Below are 21263 nucleotides of genomic sequence, written 5' to 3' on the forward strand. Positions count from 1 at the left end.
TGCATTGACAGTCATTTTCCAACATTCCATTGACTCTGGATCAGTTCCTATCGAGTGGAGGGTAGCCAATGTAACCCCACTTTTTAAAAAAGGAGGGAGAGAGAAAACAGGGAATTATAGACCGGTCAGCCTGACATCGGTAGTGGGTAAAATGATGGAATCAATTATTAAGGATGTCACAGCAGCGCATTTGGAAAGAGGTGACATGATAGGTCCAAGTTAGCATGGATTTGTGAAAGGGAAATCATGCTTGACAAATCTGGAATTTTTTTAGGATGTTTCCAGTAGAGTGGACAAGGGAGAACCAGTTGATGTGGTGTATTTCGACTTTCAGAAGGCTTTCGACAAGGTCCCACACAAGAGATTAATGTGCAAAGTTAAAGCACATGGGATTGGGGGTAGTGTGCTGACATGGATTGAGAACTGGTTGTCAGACAGGAAGCAAAGAGTAGGAGTAAATGGGTACTTTTCAGAATGGCAGGCAGTGACTAGTGGGGTACCGCAAGGTTCTGTGCTGGGGCCCCAGCTGTTTACATTGTACATTAATGATTTTGACGAGGTGATTAAATGTAGTATCTCCAAATTTGCGGATGACACTAAGTTGGGTGGCAGTGTGAGCTGCGAGGAGGATTTTATGATGCTGCAGAGTGACTTGGATAGGTTAGGTGAGTGGGCAAATGCGTGGCAGATGAAGTATAATGGTGAGCTTATCCACTTTGGTGGTAAAAACAGAGAGACAGACTATTATCTGAATGGTGACAGATTAGGAAAAGGGGAGGTGCAACGAGACCTGGGTGTCATGGTACATCAGTCATTGAAGATTGGCATGCAGGTACAGCAGGCGGTTAAGAAAGCAAATGGCATGTTGGCCTTCATAGCGAGGGGATTTGAGTACAGGGGCAGGGAGGTGTTACTACAGTTGTACAGGGCCTTGGTGAGGTCTCCTAACCTGAGGAAGGACATTCTTGCTATTGAGGGAGTGCAGCAAAGGTTCACCAGACTGATTCCCGGGATGGCGGGACTGACATATCAAGAAAGACTGGATCAACTGGGCTTGTATTCACTAGAGTTCAGAAGAATGAGAGGGGACTTCATCGAAACGTTGAAAATTCTGACGGGTTTAGACAGGTTATGTGGTGGTCTGGTGTAAATCTAACTGCTGTGACCTTCGTCCTTTATTGTTCAGCTCCAGAGTGCCTCTCAGATGTGGTGGTCAGCCTTATATAGTGCCTGTTCTAGGTACTTCCAGGTTTCCCACCACAACGCCCTCTGTGGTGTGGCATAGTGCTTACATTACATTTAAGGTACCAGGACGATACACACATCATTACATAACATCACCTTCACCCCCCCACCAGCACGCAGGACAACGATACATCATTACATAACATCACACTTGTCCGACGGAAGGCAGGTAGGCATAGACAGTGCGCTAGTATGGTATATATTATCTGGTACATTAACTAGTTATTGACTGGTAACGGATCCTTGATTTCCTTGTAGACCTTATCATTAATTGTACTTCATCCATTATTTTACACAAATACAGTGGCCATTCAGCATAAAAAAATTAATTCTTCTTATAAATTCGCCATCTCACATTAACAGCTCATTTTAGACTCGCTCTGCCTTACAGAAGTCCTTTGTGGGGACCACCTCATTGTAAGGCCCTTTTAAGACTCCCGGGTGAATTTCCTTTTTAAGGCGCCATCTTTGATGCAGGAGGATTCCACGAGGCTTCTCCTTGGGCGCCGCCATCTTTGATGCTCTGCTGCTCAACACGATGCCGCCGCCATCTTGCTCTCCGCCGCTCCGGATGCCCTCTGCCGCCGCAGCCTCCGCTCCCCTCCGCTGCCATCTGACTTGCCGCCTCTCCTGCGGCTGTCGTGGCCTCTCCAGCGGCCGCACTTGCACCTCCCCCATGGCCTCCGTAGCGGCCTCCCATGCAGCCGCCGACCTCCAGCTGCTGCTGCTGCCCGACACTAACAGCTCCTCGGCAGGGCCCGCCCAACAGCAACTTCCTCGGCGGGGCCCGCACAACGGCAACTTCCTTGGTGGGGCCCGCCCAACGGCAACTTCCTCGGCAAGGCCCACCCAACGGCAACTTCCTCGGCGAGGCCCGCCCGACGGCAACTTCCTCGGCGGGGCCCGCCCAGCGGAAACTTGCTCGGCGAGGCCCGCCCAACAGCAGGTTCCTCGGCGAGTCCCGCCCAACGGCAACTTCCTCGGCGGGGCTCTTCCGATCCGCCAGCCACCCTGGATCCCTCGCACCCCGCCGGCTCACCCCCGCCCCCTCCCCCCAGGCCCCTCTATGCAGGGCTGCTTGCCTGTGGGGGCTGAGGCTGCAGGATCTCTGTGGCTTGAGGTCCAGGCCTGGGGTTTGCCCGTGGGTGGATTGAGGCTGCAGCTCCAGCTCGGTCGGCGCTGCTCTCTGGGGACCCGGGGCACGGCAGCACCCCGGGGAGCAGCAGCCTGTGGAGTGATGAAGTCTTCCCAGTTCCCACGGACCGTCCCCATCCAACTCCGGCCGAGGAGTGTCGGCCCATCGCCTGCAATGACCCACAAAGGTAAATCGTGCATCTCGTCTCCGTGGGATACCTGCACCATCGCTCTGCCAAGAACAGGTATCAGTTCCCTGATGTAGGTACGCAGCTTCACCGGGACCAGCTTGGGTCATGCAGCTGGGTTAATCCACAGTTTATCAAAAGTTCTCTGACTCATCAACGACGGACCCGAGCCCGTGTCCACTTCCATACTCACTGGGACTCCATTGATTTTTACTTCCCTTATCACTGGGGGCGAATCGTCAGTGCATGTATACAGTCCAAACACCTCATCTTCTATCTGCTCCTCGCTGAACAGTAGATCATCCCCCATCTCCTCAGCCACATGGTGTGTCCGATTTCTTTTACACATACGCTGAAGGTGGCCTTTAACATGGCAGGTATTGCACATGTACTCCGCAAACCTGCACCGGTGAGCCCCATGGCTTCCTCCACAACGCCAGCATGGTGCTGCTTGATTGGCCCCCCTCAGCGGACTCTGAATTCCAGGATCCCGAGGTCCGTGCTCTCTGCCCCGGGCAGAGCCACGTTCTGCCGTGATGGGCGCTATCCTGTGGACAGTGCCTGCCGGGTTCGAGACTGTGGATTATTTGCTTGGTGCTGCAAGTCGAGGTCATATATGCCTGGCTGATGGTGATGGCCTTTGTCAGGGTGACTGTGAGTTCCATGGCTAGTAGCTTGTGAAGGAGGCACTCGTGGCCAATCCCCATAATGAAAACGTCCCGTAACGCCTTGTCAAGGTGTGCCCCAAAATCACACGGCGTCGCGAGTCTCCTGAGGTCCGCAGCATATTTGGTGATATCCTGGCCCTCGGGTCTGCAGTGATGGTAAAATTTGTATCTGGCCGTGAGGATGCTCTCCTTCGGTTTCAACTGGTCACGAATGAGTTCAGTCAGCTCCTCGTATGACTTGTCCCTGGCACTCCCGGGTGCCAGCAAATCCCTGACGAGACAGTAAACCTCACCTCCACAACTGGAGAGCAATATCGCTGTACGCTTATCTCTCATTGCGTCCGTGTCCTCCGTCAGGTCGTTTGCTGTGAAGTAGTACTCGAGCCTTTCCGTAAAGGCCTCCCAATCATTGCCCATGGTAAAATCCTTTAGCGAGCCCAGAGTAGCCATGGTTGCGTGGAGTTCGTCCGCTTCCTCATTGCCAATGTGGTGTATGTAGCACACAAATCACCGACTCCACACGGTCTGGTGTAAATCTAACTGCTGTGACCTTCATCCTTTATTGTTCAGCTCCAGAGTGCCTCTCAGGTGTGGCATAGTGCTTACATTACATTTAAGGTACCAGGACGATACACACATCATTACATAACAGGTTAGATGCAGGAAGAATGTTCCCAATGTTGGGGAAGTCCAGAACGAGGGGTCACAGTCTAAGGATAAGGGGTAAGCCATTTAGGACCGAGACGAGGAGAAACTTCTTCACCCAGAGAGTGATGAACCTGTGGAATTCTCTACCACAGAAAGTTGTTGAGGCCAATTCACTAAATATATTCAAAAAGGAGATAGATTTAGTCCTTACTACTGGGGGGGATCAAGGGGTATGGCGAGAAAGCAGGAATGGGGTACTGAAGTTGCATGTTCAGCCATGAACTCATTGAATGGCGGTGCAGGATCGAAGGGCCGTATGGCCTACTCCTGCACCTATTTTCTATGTTTGTATGAAATGTGGGGAAACAGCGGGAATTGTGAGAGGAAACTCCAGGAAATCTGAGGAAAACAGCGGGAAATGTGATGATAAACACTGAACCAGCAGCCCAGGAGCCAAATCCATAAGAAAACACCTGCATTGGACCGGTCAAACTAACCAAAATGGTTTTCTATAATAGGGCCAGATATAAATAGAGACTGGGGACACTATGTGAGCGTCTGTAGCGCACTGTGCTGTAACGTTGCCGTGCAGTGCAGCCATGCTGTGTGTGTATGATGAACATACAGGATGTGTTATCCCACACCCGACTCCTGTCTCTGTTTATACACCACTCGTTTTCGCACTCACCAAACTGTGAAAATGCCGGGAGCCGGTGTGTGTCCGTCCCGAAACCGCAGGGACTTTGCACCGGTGGGGGGGGGGGGGGGGGCTCGGCAAATGTCAGGCCAGAGCCGGGCTAACCGGGACAGAGGATGGGACCGGGCCTACCGCCACACTGATGTTTCGGGGCAGCGGACAGCATTGGAAGCTGAAGCAAATCTGCAGCGCTCCCGATCTCCGGTCAATTTAAATTACTCGCGCTCCCTCAGTACTGCCCCTCCGACAGTGCAGCACTCCCTCAGTACTGCCCTTCCGACAGTGCGACGCTCCCTCAGTACTGCCCCTCCAAAAGTGCGGCGCTCCCTCAGTACTGCCCCTCCGACAGTGCGGCGCTCCCTCAGTACTGCCCCTCCGACAGTGCAGCGCTCCCTCAGTACTGCCCCTCCGACAGTGCGGCGCTCCCTCAGTACTGCCCGTCCGACAGTGCAGCCCTCCCTCAGTACTGCCCCTCCGACAGTGCGGCACTCCCTCAGTACTGCCCCTCCGACAGTGCGGCGCTGCCTCAGTACTGCCCCTCCGACAGTGTGGCGCTCCCTCAGTACTGCCCGTCCGACAGTGCAGCCCTCCCTCAGTGCTGCTCCTCCGACAGTGCAGCGCTCCCTCAGTACTGCCCCTCCGACAGTACGGCGCTCCCTCAGTACTGCCCGTCTGACAGTGCAGCCCTCCCTCAGTACTGCTCCTCCGACAGTGCAGCGCTCCCTCAGTACTGCCCCTCCGACAGTACGGCGCTCCCTCAGTACTGCCCCTCCAACAGTGCGGCACTCCCTCAGTACTGCCCCTCCGACAGTGCGGCACTCCCTCAGTACTGCCCCTATACTGCCCTGGAGTGTCAGTCTAGATTCATGTGCTCAAGTTTCTGGAGTGGGACTTGAACCCACAACCTTCTGTCTCTGAGGCCAGAGTGCTGCCCACAGATCTGTGGTGAGGGAAGAGGTTGCAGAGAAGAGGGGTTTAAGGAGGCTGTGGGGAAAGGTATTAATGGACAAATGCTGTACCTTCGATACCATTCACCTCTCCGCTGTTGTAATGTATGGGTTAACTCCGACATTAATATAAGGTTTGGACGAATGGTGTTGGAGACATGTTAAGCATCCGTCTGTTAATATAGCTAAATTATATTCAGGCTTCTCTGTAGACACAAGAGTTCAACAATGCCATCAACCGGTTCCAAATTTCTTTTTAATTTATTTTCTTACAAAGTTCTCAGTCATAAGAACAGGAGAAGGCCATTCAGCCCCTCCAGCCTGTTCCGCCATTCAATTAGATCGTGGCTGACCTGTATCGTACAGCGAGTGAGGGATTTCAGCTACGTGAAGAGACTGGAGAAGCTGGGGTTGTTCTCCTTGGAGCAGAGAACGTTGAGAAGAGATTTGATCGAAGTGTTCATGATCATGAGGGGTCTGGACAGAGTCGATAGAGGGAAACTGTTCCCATTGGCAGAAGGGTCGAGAACTAGAGGACACAGATTTAAGGTGATTGGCAGAAGAACCAAAGGCAACATGAGGAAAAACCTTTTCACGCAGTGAGTGGTTAGGATCTGGAATGCGCTGCCTGAGGGGATGATGGAGGCAGATTCAATCGTGGCTTTCAAAAGGGAGCTGGATAAATATCTGCAGGAAATAAATTTTTCAGGGCTCTGGGGAAAGGGCGAGGGAGTGGGACTGGCTGAAGTGCTCTTGCAGAGAGCCGGCACGGGCTACTTCTGTGCTGTGACCTTTCAATGATTAACTCCAGCTACCCGCCTTGCTTCCATATTCCTTACTGAACAAAAATCTATCAATCTCAATTTTGAAATTTTCAGTTGACTTTAGTGACTGAATGAAGTAATGATTATAGCTTACCAGCTCTTGGTTTAAACCACTGCCCTAGCTTAAAGGGCGATAAAACAGTAATACTCTCGGTATCAATCACCTTTCTGTGGTCCTGTGACATCAGTCCCATACATTCTCTCTCTCTCTCTCTTCCTGTTGCTGCTCTCGGTCGCTGGTCCCAGCCGGAGAGGCTCCACCTCCACCGTTCACTGTTCATTCTTTGCTGACCCGACTGCCTCTTGACACCAGCTTTGCAAGTCCTGGGGACTCGATTGCATCTCGGGTTTCTGTCCTGTCTCTCACCTTTTTACCATCGAGTGCTGAAAGTGAAACTGCAACTTGTGGATAATGCTGTTTAATTTGTTTTCAGCCGGCGGGAGTGGGAAAATGCCAGGAGGGAACTGTAGGGTGTTGGTTTCCCACTCTACTTTGATTCATAGACCTTTGGAATTACAGGAAGGTCTCTATGTTGTGCGAAGTTTAGGCTTAAACCCAACTGTTAGTTTATTACACAAGAACTAACTAAAAATTACAGAACAAGACTTCTTAGAGATTGACCGAAGACATACAATCACCCATCCAACCAGTTGCTGCTGTTGTCGATTGTAGGCTCATGGTCATTGTTCCTCGACCGGCTGTTCCTCTACAATGTTCTCTCCTCGTCCTGCTTGTCGATTATAGTCTTCCTTGTTCTTCTTGATCTTTTTCCTTCTGAGCTGTTGTTCTCAGCTCTTACATATATATCCATTTGATGAACATATCTCTTGCTGGGCTGGTTTTCAGCTAATGCGTCTGCATGGGTCTCGATGGCTGTGATGATGGGTCTGGGTCTGTTTGGATGGCCACAATTCACACACGGAATCGACAGGGCAAAAAATAACTCCTGGTGCCTCGTTATCCAACAATGCATGCCTTGTGGGATCCTTTGTTCTGGGTTTTCCCCCTCCGGCCAATCAATCCAGGGGCTCCTCTGCACGATTGTATCAAACCCTTTGTCTCAATGTTTAATCGGGTCTCGCTCCTGACCGCAGAGATTGCATTAATCGGTGATGAGTCACAACCTGCCCCAGGCTGGCGCCCTTTTTCCAGTTCCAACAGTCCCAAAGGTTTCTTTTAAACCATTTTAGTTCCTGGCCTCTTGCAGTGCCTTTCGTGAAAATGTGTAAACCTTACATAACGGGTAAAATGTCGGGAGGAAGTGGGCTGTGAGGAAAAATGCCGGTCACAAATGCTCTGAGGGGAAAAAAAGGATTTTCCGGTTCCAGATGAATGCGCAGTACGCTTCTGCACAGCTTCCGGCTGTTGGTCGGAGTCACTCGGGCTGGATAAACACATGAGGGAGAAGGAATAGAAGGATACTCTGATAGGTGAGATGTAGAGGGGTGGGAGGAGCGTCGTGTGGAGCATAAACCCCAGCATGCACCTGTCGCGCCTGTTCCTGTGTTGTATGTTCCATATAATGTAATTTTACTAGTTGGAGGGAGGTTGCTGTAATTAATGGGTGAGGTTACTGATGTGGAAATGCAGACCTGTGCTGCTAAATTCTGTGAGTATTGTTACCTAATCTCTAGGTTTAGCTTCTGTCTCTCTCTCATTAACCTGCATTAAAGGTGGCTCACATAACCAACTCGCCTTTAATGTAGTAAAACGTCCCAAGGCGCTTCATCAGCGTGTAAACAGAGATAAAACTGACACTGAGCCAAAGAAGGAGAGAGAGAGAGAGAGGCTTGTTGGGATCCTCTTCATTTGTGAGTTCCTGTTTTCCATTTCCCCGTTTACCTTTCACCTCGCCGACAGCCATGAGGAGCAGCGTGTTTTCTTTCGTTTTAATCGGATCCGATTCAGGTGGAGTGAGCCCATTTGCTGATGACGGGTCACTCCCTCCATCATTGGTGACTGGGCCCAGATCAGATACCCGAGCCCTGGCCCAGATTCCAACCTGGGACCTCCACTCGCCCCCGCTCTTCCTGATTTCCTCCTTGAGCCACTTCCGATCTGTCCCTTTCTGACCTCTGGACTCGACTATTCCAACACTCCCCTGGCCGGCCTCCCATCTTCCACCCTGCCTAAACTTGAGCTCATCCAAAACTCGGCTGCCCCGTGTCCTAACTCGCACCGAGCCCCGCTCACCCATCCCTGTGCTCACTGCCCCGTGTCCTAACTCGCACCCAGTGCCGCTCACCCATCGCCCCCTACATTGGCTCCCAGTGCAGCAACGCCTCGATATTAAAGTTCTCAATCTGTGTTCAAGCCCCTCCATGGTCTCAACCCTCCCTATCTCTGTGACCTCCTCCAGCCCGACAACACCCCCCCCCCACCCCGAGATCTCTGCACTCCTCCAATTCTTGCATCTTGAATATCCCCCGATTTCCATCATTCCACCGTAGGCGGCCGTGCCTTCAGCTGCCTGGGCCCTAAGCTCTGGAATTCCCCCCCTAAACCTCTCCGTCTCTTTCTTGATGAAGCTTTTGGTCAGCTATCCTATAATCTCCTTATTTGGCTCGGTGTCACATTTTGTTTGCCAATGCTCCTGTGAAGCGCCTTGGGATGTTTTACTACATTAAAGGTGCTATTTAAATGCAAATTGTTATGGCAATCTCCCGACCTGTTAACCTCCCATGCAGAACTGATCATTGTTAACCTTCTCCTCTATCCTTAACAGTTGGTGTGCGAGAGTTCGAACACAGTGTTTCCCGCTAAATGTGAGTAGCTTTTTCTCTTGAGCAGCCCCGATTTTAATCGCTCCACCTTTAGTGGCTGTGCCTTCAGCTGCCTGGGCCCCAAGCTCTGGAATTCCCTCCCTAAATCTCTCCACCTCTCTCTCCTCCTTTAAGACACTCCTTAAAACCTACCTCTTTGACCAAGCTTTTGGTCATCTGTCCTACAATCTCCTTATGCGGGTCGGCGTCAAATTTTGCGTAGCTTTTTCTCCCGAACTGCATCCACCCATCGTAAAATAGTACGCTGAAAAATGTCACACCGTGAGGTGACACAATTGAAAATGTGTTCATCTCCATGGAGGCTCTGTGCTTAACCCCGCTTTCTCCTTTCAGACTGATGGCCCTCTTGCATCCTGAGAATCCCACGATGACCCCGACCATCAGAGATTGTTTAGTCCATGCACTGGAAGATCTGGGTCAGAATGACCTGAAGAGTTTTATTCATAAGCTCTGTGAATATAAGCTTGCAAACTTAGACCCGATAGGGTATGGATGCCTTGAAGGCAAAATTGTGTGGGAAATTATCGACATGATCATCCGCCACTACAGTGAAGAAATTGCCGGCAAGGTGACAGTAGACGTTCTGACGGCAATTCAGCAAAGAAATACTGCCGATAAATTGTCCACGGATTTAGTGAATAGTAAGTATGGGGAGATCTAGTGACTTCAGCATTACCCATTTCCTGTGAAGACTCTTGCTGGGGTACAGGTTCCACGGGCACCAAACGCCCTCAGACATGTCGTGCCGATGGCTGTAACTCATGTAGCAATGTCAGGATGTTCAAGGGGTTCCGGCCCTTGAACCCCAGGCAAGATGGTCCTACTTTCTCTCGTGTTCCTGTGTTGTGGGCCGACAGGTTTGGAAAGGGCTGTTTCTTACTGTCATTGCCTCGTTGCTGGATACATTCTAAAATCAGGGAATTCATGGGAACAGAGATTGAGATTTTAGCTTTGAGACTTGAGTGTCAGCCGTGGCTCAGTGGGTTACACTCTCTCTCTTTCTCGCCTCTGAGTCGGAAGGTTGTCGGGTCAAGTCCCACTCCACAGACTTCAGCACAAAACCTAGGCTGAAAGAGTGCAAGGGAGTTTTCCCTGGTGTCCTGGGGCCAATATTTATCCCTCAATCAACATCACTGAAACAGATGATCTGGTCATTATCACACTGCTGTTTGTGGGAACTTGCTGTGAGCAAATTGGCTGCTGCGTTTCCTACATTATAACAGTGACTACACTTCAAAAGTACTTCATTGGCTGTAAAGATCTTTGAGACATCCGGAGGTCATGAAAGGCTCTATAAATGCAAGTCTTTCTCTCTTCACTCCCGGCCCCTGTGAATTCAGGGCAGGCACCTATGAAGTGTAAAGCTCGGACAACCTGCGGACTGCAGTAGGCGGGGGGGGGCGGCATGGGGAGGGAGGGAAGACTTGGCCCGGGAAGCAGCAGTTCACCATTACCTAACAGAGAGGGATGAATATTCTGGGTTTTGCTCGATAATCTTCGGGGAGGATGATGTAGAATTTCCTCTCACCGGATTGAGTGGGTGGGACTAGAGCCCACAATATTGAACAGGTTCAAGGAGCAGACCTGATGGGCCAACCCACGATTTCTCATCCCTTGGATCCTTATCTTCAGGGTCTGTGTCCAGTCTTCATGTTTATAGCATTTTGAAAGTTCTTTAATTTCGTCTTTTTCCAGTACAGCCTGATGAGAACGATGCAGCAGATGAGGTTAATGCACCAGGTAATTAGTTAATTATTAATTAATTAATGCATATATATATGTATATATATGTGCACATGCATGTGTTTGTGTACGTGTATGTATATTTGTGTATATGTGTGTATATGTATGTATATGTGTGTGTGTGTATGAATTTATGTATGTATGTGTGTGTGTGTGTGTATATGTATGTGTGGTGGTGTCCTTTTGCAGGTCGGGGTGGCCCACGATGATTGAGGCGGAGGAGCGGCGAGAGATCGAGGCAGAAATGCGGTAGGTGATTGGGACGGAGGAGCGGTGAGGGATCGTGGCTGAGATTCGGCAAGTGATCGCGGCGGAGGTGCGGGAAATGTTTGGTGGCGGAGGAGCGGCGAGAGATCGTGGCGGAGGAGCGGCGAGAGATCGTGGCGGAGGAGCGGCGAGAGATCGTGGCGGAGGAGCGGCGAGAGATCGTGGCGGAGGAACGGCGAGAGATCGTGGCGGAGGAGCGGCGAGAGATCGTGGCGGAGGAGCGGCGAGAGATCGTGGCGGGAGGCGTGGCGAGAGATTGTGGCGGAGGAGCGGCGAGAGATCGTGGCGGGAGGTGCGGCGAAAGATCGTGGCAGAGGAGCGGCGAGAGATCGTGGCGGGAGGCGCGGCGAGAGATTGTGGCGGAAGGTGCAGCAAATGAGGGTGCGGGGCCGAGAAGAGGCGAGGGCTCAGGGGCAGCACGGGCCAGCCCACACTGCGATATGTGTGCGCACTAAGTCCGTGCAGCAGAGCAGGTCTCCAGTCGTCCTTGGTACTGGGTAAAGGCCCAACTCTGTCAAGCCCGTGTGGTGGCTGGTATGCAATGGTCACCACACGTTAAAAAAAAAATCCACGCACAGGCATCTTTCAGGACTGGAATATTAGGTCCTTCATTGAAACATCTGTGAACTCATCCTTTTGGTGTGGAAGCAAGTCATCCTCATTCAAGGGACCGCCTATGATGATGATGATGTATTTGTGTGCGTATATATATGTATGTATGTGTGTGTACATGTTTATATTTATTTATATTATATATATAATATATATATATATTAAGCATACTAAGGCTTACCTGCTACGCCTGTGCTTACAGTGTGTGATGCTGTAGCTCCCACTTTTGCTCAAAGTGCCCGTGCGGCCCAACATGCTGGTGTGGAACTCCATGGCCCACCCTGAGCGTGGGGGTCGAGCGGCCCCTTTCTGTGTACAAAATCCTCTGTAAACGGCACCAAAACAGCGCTGGGTTTAGTGAGTTTGGCGTCCGATGACTCATGTCAGTTCCGAGCTTTTGTCAAATGTGAGACTGTTGACCCAACACTGTGAGCAATGGTTCTGTGCCATGTGTATATTTATTTATATTATATATATTATATATATTAAGCTTGCTAAGGCTACTCTACTAAGGCTAATTAGTAATGGGGAACATGGAGATGGCAGAAACTCTGAACAAATATTTTGTATCAGTCTTTACGATAGAGGACACAAACAATATTCCAACAGTGGATAGTCAAGGGGCTATAGGGGGGGGAGGAACTTAACACAATCACAATCACTAAGGAGGTGGTACTCAGTAAGATAATGGGACTAAAAGCGGATAATTCCCTTGGACCAGATGGCTTGCATCCCAGCCTCTTAAGAGAAGTAGCAGCAGGGATTGTGGATGCATTGGTTGTAATTTACCAAAATTCCATGGATTCTGGGGAGGTCCCAGCAGATTGGAAAACTGCAAACGTAATGCCCCTATTTAAAAAAGGAGGCAGACAAAAAGCAGGAAACCAGTTAGCCTAACATCTGTGGTTGGGAAAATGTTGGAGACCATTATTAAAGAAGCAGTAGCGGGACATTTGGAAAAGCATAATTCGGTCAGGCAGAGTCATCATGGATTTATGAAGGGGAAGTCATGTTTGACAAATTGCTGGAGTTCTTTGAGGATGTAACGAACAGGGTGGATAAAGGGGAACCAGTGGATGTGGTGTATTTGGACTTCCAGAAGGCATTTGACAAGGTGCCACATAAAAGGTTACTGCACAAGATAAAAGTTCATGGGGTTGGGGGTAATATATTAGCATGGATAGAGGATTGGCTAATGAACAGAAAACAGAGAGCAGGGATAAATGGTTCATTCTTTGGTTGGCAACCAGTAACGCAGGGGGTGCCGCTGGGATCAGTGCTGAGACCCCAGCTATTTACAATCTATATTAACGACTTGGAAGAAGGGACTGAGTGTAACGTAGCCAGGTTTGCTGATGATACAAAGATGGGAGGAAAAGCAATGTGTGAGGAAGACACACAAAATCTGCAAAAGGACATAGACAGGCTCAGTGAGTGGGCAAAAATTTGGCAGATGGAGTATAATGTTGGAAAGTGTGAGGTCATGCGCTTTGGCAGAAAAAAAATCGAAGAGCAAGTTATCACTTAAATGGAGAAAAATTGCAAAGTGCCGCAGTACAGCCGGACCTGGGGGTACTTGTGCATGAAACACAAAAGGATAGTATGTAGGTACAGCAAGTGATCAGGAAGGCCAATGGTATCTTGGTCTTTATTGCAAAGGGGATGGAGTATAAAAGCAGGGAAGTCTTGCTACAGTTATACAGGGTATTGGTGAGGCCACACCTGGAATACTGCGTGCAGTTTTGGTTTTGATATTTACGAAAGGATATACTTGCTTTGGAGGCAGTTCAGAGAAGGGTCACTAGGTTGATTCTGGGGATCAGTGGATTGACTTATGAGGAAAGGTTGAGTAGGTTGGGCCTCTACTCATTGGAATGCAAAAAAATGAGAGCTGATCTTATCGAAACATATAAGATTATGAGGGGGCTCAACAAGGTAGATGCAGAGAGAATATTTCCACTGATGGGGGAGACTAGAACGAGAGGGCACGATAGAATAAGGGGCTGCCCATTTAAAACAGAGATGAGGAGGAATTTCTTCTCTCAGACGGTTATAAATCTGTGGAATTCGCTGACTCAGAGAGCTGTGGAAGCTGGGACATTGAATAAGTTTAAGACAGAAATAGACAGTTTCTTAAACGATAAGGGGATAAGGAGTTATGGGGAGTGGGCAGGGAAGTGGGCCTGAGTCCATGATCAGATCAGTCATGATCTTATTGAATGGCGGAGCAGGCTCGAGTAGCCGTATGGCCTACTCCTGCTCCTATTTCTTATGTTCTTATATTTTTGTTTCCATGTCAGCGAGCAAGAAAATGAAATACTCCGAGGACAAGGCAAGTTCCACCCGGGGTAGGTATTCAGTTAAAAAGGAGTGTGGTGAGTAGAGCGGGGTGTATTTTGAATACTCATTGAGTTGAACATTAACAGTACAAGTATGGGAGGTTGTATACACAGTAATATTCCCTCTACCCTGTCCCCCTCCAAAAGGCAGAGCAAAGAATTCATAGAATCATCGAAAATATCGGCACAGAAGGAGGTCATTCAGCCCATCATGTCCGTGTTGGTTGACAGAGCTATCCAACCTAATCCCACCTTCCAGCACCAGGTACTTAGTCCTGCAGGTTATGGCATTTACAGTACTTTTTAAATGTGGCGAGGGTTTCTGCCTCCCCCACCCCCCCCCCTTCTTTTCAGGCAGTGAGTTCCAGACCCCCACCACCATCTGGGTGAAAACATTTCCCCTCAAATCGACTCTAAACTTTCTACCAGATACTTTAAATCTATGCCCCCTGGTTGTTGACCTCTCTGCTAAGGGAATTTTCCCTACGGGAATTTTCACTCCACCTTGGCCCCTCAAAGATTCATAGGAACATGGGGAATAGTAGCAGGAGACGGCCATTTGGCCCCTCGAGCCTGCTCTGCCATTCAATAAGATCATGGCTGAGCTGATCTTGGGCCCAGCTCCACTTCCCCGCCCGCTTCCCATAACCCTTGACTCCCTTATCGTTCAAAAATCTGTCTCTCTCCACCTTAAATATATTCAAAGACCCAGCCTCCACAGCTCTCTGGGGCAGAGAATTCCACAGATTTACGATTCTCAGAGAGAAGAAATTCCTCCTCATCTCCGTTTTAAATGGGCGACCCCTTATTCTTAAACTATGCCCCCAGTTCTAGATTCCCCCACGAGTGCATTTGCATCCAACTTGTCAAGCCCCTTCATTATCTCATATGTTTCAATCAGATCACCTCTCATTCTTTTGAACGCCAATGAGTATAGGCCCAGCCTACTCAACCTGTCTTCCTAAGTCAATCTCCTCATCTCAGGAATCAACCGAGTAAACCTTCTCTGAACTGCCTCCAATGCAAATATATCCCTCATTAAATAAGGAGACCAAAACTGTACACAATACTCCAGGTGTGGTCTCACCAATACCCTGTACAGTTTCATCCCCCTTGCAATAAAGGCCAACATTCCATTTGCCTTCCTGGTTACTTGCTGTACCTGTATACTAACTTTTTGTGTTTCAAGCACAAGGACCTCTCTCCATTTAAGTAATAATTTGCTTTTTTATTTTTCCTGCCAACCTCACATTTTCCCACATTATACTCCCATCTGCCAAATGTTTGCCCACTTACTTAGCCTGTCTATATCCCTTTGCAGATTCTTTGTGTCCTCCTCGCAACTTGCTTTCCCACCCATCTTTGTATCAGCAGCAAACTTGGCTACATTACACGCGGTCCCTTCATCCAAGTCATTAATGTAGATTGTAAATGGTTGAGGACCCAGCACCGATCCCTGCGGCACCCCTCTAGTTACTGTTTGCCAACCGGAAAATGACGTATTTATCCCGACTCACTGATTTCTGTTAGTTAGCCAATCCTCTATCCATGCTAATATATTACCCCCAACCCCGTGAGCTTTTATCTTGTGCAGTAATCTTTAATGTGGTACCTTATTGAATGCCTTCTGGAAATCCAAATACCCCACATCCACTGGTTCCCCCTTATCCACCTTGCTCGTTACATCCTCAAAGAACTCCAGCAAATTTATCAAATATGATTTCACTTTCATAAAACCATGCTGACTCTACTTGACTGTATTATGCTTTTCCAAATGTCCTGCTACTGGACTCCAGCATTTTTCCAACAACAGATGTTAGACTAACTGGTCTGTAGTTTACTGCTTTTTGTCCGTCTCCTTTATTAAATAGGGACATTATATTTGCAGTTTTCCAATCTGTTGGGACCTCCCCAGAATCCAGGGAATTTTGGTAGATTACAACCAATGCATCCACTATCCCTGCCACTACTTCTCTTAAGACTCTGGGATGCAAGCCATCAGGTCCAGGCGACTTGTCTGCCTTTAGGCCCATTATTTTACCGAGTACTTTTTCTTTAGTGATAGTGATTGTTTTAAGTTCCTCCCTCCCTATAGCCTCTTGATTACCCACTTTTGGAATATTTTTAGTGTCTTCCACCGTGAAGACCGATACAAAATATTTGTTCAAAGTCTCTGCCATTTCCCTGTTCCCCGTTATTCATTCCCCAGTCTCATCCTCTTAGGGACCAACATTTACTTTAGCCACTCTTTTCTTTTTTATCTACCTGTAGAAACTCTTACTATCTGTTTTTATATTTCTTGCTAGGTTGCACTCATAATCTATTGTACCCTCTCTATAATTTTTTTAGTCATTCTTTGCTGGTTTTTAAAAATTTCCCAATCCTCTTACCTCTCACTAATCTTGGCTACTTTGTATGCCATTATTTTCAGTTTGATATCACCCTTTACTTCCTTAGTTAGCCACGGATGGTATTCCCTTCTCTTAAAGTCTTTCTTCTCACTGGAATATATTTTACTTGAAAGTTATGAAATATCTCCTTATTTGTCTGTCACTGCTTATCAACTTCCCACACTTTAACTAACCTATTTTCCCAGTCCACTTTAGCCAACTCTGCCCTCATACCTTTGTAATCGCCTTTACTTAAGATCAGGACACTGGTTAGAGATCCAACTTTCTCACCCTCCAACTGAATTTGAAATTCAACCATGCTATGATCACTCTTTCCTAGAGAATCCTTTACTAGGAAATAATTTATTAATCCTGTCTCATTAAACAGCACCAGATCCAGGATAGCCTGCTCCCTGGTTGGTTCCGCAACGTACTGTTCAAGGAAACTATCCCGAATACATAGTAACATAGAAATTTACAGCGTAGAAGGAGACTATTTCGGCCCATCGTGACTGCATCGGCCGACAAAGAGCTGCAGGGCCCTTTGTCAGCAGCCTTCAATAAACTCTTCCTCAAGGCTACCTTGGCCAACTTGATTTGTCCAATCAATATGAAAATTAAAATCGCCCATGATTATTGCCATACCTTTCTTACAAGCCTCCATCTGAGTGAAGAAATGTCTCCTCATCTCCGTCCTAAAAGACCAACCCATTACCTGGAGGAATTTTACAGATTTTATTCCCTAATTGGTTCAGGCTTTTTTCAAATCTGTTCTTCGCCTCTCCCAGGAGATCACATGGATCAGTGAGCACAGCTGTGAGGGACGTGCTCGATGGACCATTGGGTCGTTTCCTGGCCATCATTTTCCATGTGTTTGTACAACTGATCTGGAAATGTAAAAGATCTCACGGCACTATTTCGAAGAAGAGCAGGGGAATTATCCCTGGTGTCCTGGGACCAATATTTATCCCTCAATCAATATAACAAAAACAGATGATCTGGTCATTATCACATCGCTGTTTGTGTGAGTTTGCTGTGCGCAAATTGGTTGCCACGTTTCCCACATTTCAACAGCGATTAAACTTCAAAAGTACTTCATTGGCTGTAAAGTGCTTTGAGACGTCCGGTGGTCATGAAAGGCGCTATGTAAATGCAAGTCTTTCTTTATGTTGAGACCATGAATTTGTGTAATCAGGGAAGGGATGGCCAATGGCAAAGTAGAAAAAGATTTTAAGTTGATGATCACTGAAACGGTTAAGTCAATGTCGAACAGCTATATAGATGTCTCATCAGGTAGTGGGTAGCTAGCCTACCTTTCAAGAGCAGAAAGGCAAAATGTCCGACATTACATCAGTGACTACACTTCAAAAAGTGCCTTGCTGGTTGTGAAGCGCTTTGTGACGTGCTGAGATGGTGAGAGGCGCTATATAAATGCAAGTCTTCCTTTCTTGTAATAGGCTTATGGACCCTTCCGGCGATGGAGAGGCATGCCAAAGAGAACATGGATAAACTGTACATCTCACTAAGAGACAAGATTGGAGCCGAAGAGATGAAAACGATTGAAGCCGGGGTATGGGGAAGGAAAATGAAAGCATCATTTTCCATCACGGCCAAGGGAGCTCATGATATAGTCAGCAACAAAATGTTCAAAACATTCCGCTCCCAAGCTACGGGAAGCTTCAAATCCTTTCCTTGGAATCTTGCGGCCAATTATTTATTTGAAGGGGTGAGAGGTCAAAGAGCAGGCGAAGGTCACAGATCAGACGCAGATGTTGGTGGCGCTCCTGTAGATGTGACAATGGATAATGAGTCTGAGAAAGAATCTTCTGCTACATTTGTACAAATATCATTGCCCAATGAAGATTCTTTAGATGTGTCAGAGAATAAAGGAATAGATAACGATAATGACATAAAACTGCCCGGAGAGGATTCGGGATTTGAGGCAAATCTTTCTGCCGATGATCTGACCCAGATCAAAGATGGGGAGGAGGAGGAGGGTAATGATAGAGGAGACTTCAAAACATTCTGCTCCCAAGCTAAGGGATACTTCAACTCCTCTCCTGTGAATACTGCGGCAAATGATTTATTGCAAGGGATGGCCCCTAGAGGTCAAAGAACAAGTGAAGGTCAAAGATCAGTGGCGTATGCTGGTGGCTCTCCTGTAGACGTGACAATGGATAATGAGTCTAAGAAAGAACCTTCTAGTATACTTGTTGATAGTCTGATGGACCGCACTGGGGTGGACTTAAGAAAGGTACAAATCTCAGGGCTCACTGAAGATTCTGTAGATGTGGCAGAGGATAAAGGAATAGATAACAAAAAAGACATAAAACTGCCCAGACGGGATTCGGGATTTGGGCCAAATCTTTCTGCCGATGATCTGACCCAGATCAAAGATGGGGAGGAGGAGGAGGGTAATGATAGAGGAGAGTCACTGAGTCAAAGTCCACCCCAAGTGACTTCCTCGGCGACCTCCGAGGCTGCCAGCCGATTGGCTAACAGCGTGATGTCTCAGGGGCCACCCAGCAGAGCCAGGACCATTGCGAAGCGACCGAGGAGGAAGGATGTGTGGACTGTGGAGGAAGAGATAAAAGCCAAAAGAGCTGCCATGAAACAATGGGTTCAGGAGCAGGTGGACCAGATACTGAGAGACGGAGACTCACGAAGCCGGGAAGAAGTGATGAACGAGCTGGAAGCGAGTCTGGAGCAGGTCCACATCGGGGAACACCCAGAATGCAGTGCTCTGAGAGCCCGGAACTGCCTGGCGTGCACGGTTCAGAAGGTGAAAGTGGCCGTCTTCCTGCAGCTCCCCACCAAACCAGGAGGCAACACCTTCGCCTCGCGCATGAAGAGCGGCGGACTGAAAAAGGTCCACCTCTCCTGTGTCCAGTACAACATGGGGGTCCTGGGAGGGATTTCGCGAACTGACGCTGTCTTTTACAGTCAGGGTCGCGCAGATATCCACAAGTACGACTATAATGAAAATGAGTTTAACAGCATCAGGACCACCCTGGAAGGATTTATTACAGAGGCTGTCCTTCCCCTGCTGGCCGTATACTTCAGGGAGCAGAGAAAGCTGGGTGTGTTTTTGGAGGCACAGGGTTAGAGTTAGAATCCAGGGGGTGGGCATGTCTTCAATACCAACCCTGGACACGGTGGGCCAACTTTGAGCCTTGAGGTGGAACATAACATAAGAAATAGAAATAGGTGTAGGCCATTTGGCCCCATCGAGCCTGCTCTGCCATTCAATACGATCATGGCTGATCTAATCATGGACTCAGCTCCACTTCCCTGCCTACTCCCCATAACCCTTGACTCCCCTATAGTTCAAAAATCTATCTATCTCCACCTTAAATATATTCAATGACCCAGCCTCCACAGCTCTCTGGGGCAGAGAATTCCACAGATTCACCACCCTTTGAGAGAAGAAATTCCTCCTCATCTCCATTTTAAATGGGCGACCCCTTATTCTGAAACTATGCCCCCTAGTTCTTGATTCCCCCACGAGGGGAAACATCCTCTCTGCATCTATCCTGTGAAGCCCCCTCAGAATCTTATACGTTTTAATAAGATCACCTCTCATTCTTCTAAACTCCAATGAGTATAGGCCCAACCTTTCTTCATAAGATACCTCCTCATCTCAGGAATCAACATGTGAACCTTTTCTGAACTACCTCCAATGCAAATATATCCCTCCTTAAATACGAGACCAAAACTGCATGCAATACTCTGGGTGTGGTCTCACCAACGCCCGGTACAGTTGGAGCAGAACTTCCCTACTTTTATACTCCATCCCCCTTGCACTAAAGGCCAACATTCCATTTGCCTTCCTGATCACTTGCTGTACCTGCATGCTAACATTTTGTGTTTCTTGCACAAGGACCCCCAGGTCCCTCTGTACTGTAGCATTTTGTACAAAATAATTTGCTTTTTTATTCTTCAAAACCTCACATTTTCCCACATTATACTCCATCTGTGAGTGGACAAATCTTTGCCCACTCACTGAGTCTGTCTATATCCCTTTGCAAACTCTGTGTCCTCACAACTTGCTTTCCCACCCATCTTTGTATCATCAGCAAACTTGGCTATGTTATACTTGGTCCCTTCATCCAAGTCATTAATATAGATTCTTTTGGTTGAAAGAATCGAACCACGTTGAAGTGGGCATTCGGTTGGCTGCGAGCCTTGAGGCAGTGGCAGGTGACCATAATGGCACAGGAGCATGAGATTGATGGGACATTGAAGAAGATAAATTGAACCGGCTCCAAGAGATCAGGAAAAGAGTTATTCTGCACAGAGTAGTTGCTGTGTGGGGTGGTGGGGGGGGGGACAAGACGCTCACTAAAAGTACTCGATGCCGAGACATTAGCTCCACAAAAAGAACTGGATCATAAAGAAAGACATTGGTCATGGCTAGAATTCGAGACATCTGGTCCAACCCTTGACCTCACGATTGAATGAGCCGTGGCTCCCTCTGGAAGTCCGCTGGTCAGGTGACCCAACTCCTCAGATAATGGAGCAGTCCGTGCCCGCGTGCGATGACCCAACTCCCCAGATAATGGAGCAGTCCATGCCCGCATGCGGTAGCCCAACTCCCCAGATAATGGAGCAATCCGTGCCCACATGCGGTAACCCAACTCCTCAGATAATGGAGCAGTCCATGCACGCTTGTGGTAAGATCCGGACATCATTCAGGCTTGGGTCGATAGGTAGAAACAACATTCACGTCACACCTGTGCCAGGCAATGACTATCTCCAACAAGCGAGAGTCTAACCA

The 21263-nt window shown here is 48.4% G+C and overlaps 1 protein-coding gene across 1 annotated transcript in view; it reads left to right on the forward strand.

The window, feature by feature from the left end:
- Positions 1-20764, forward strand: part of LOC139233033 (uncharacterized) — a 33789-nt gene extending 13025 nt beyond the window's left edge. The window contains exons 2-5 of the mRNA XM_070863551.1: positions 9469-9776; positions 10831-10875; positions 14058-14105; positions 17944-20764. Of these exons, the coding sequence (XP_070719652.1) occupies positions 9473-9776; positions 10831-10875; positions 14058-14105; positions 17944-19592 (2046 nt within the window). The 5' untranslated portion in view covers positions 9469-9472 and the 3' untranslated portion in view covers positions 19593-20764. The remainder of the gene's footprint in view (positions 1-9468; positions 9777-10830; positions 10876-14057; positions 14106-17943) is intronic.
- Positions 20765-21263: the final 499 nt, after the last annotated feature.

This window comes from Pristiophorus japonicus, chromosome 20 (assembly GCF_044704955.1).
Source record: "Pristiophorus japonicus isolate sPriJap1 chromosome 20, sPriJap1.hap1, whole genome shotgun sequence".
In the NCBI taxonomy this organism is placed as follows: domain Eukaryota; kingdom Metazoa; phylum Chordata; class Chondrichthyes; family Pristiophoridae; genus Pristiophorus; species Pristiophorus japonicus.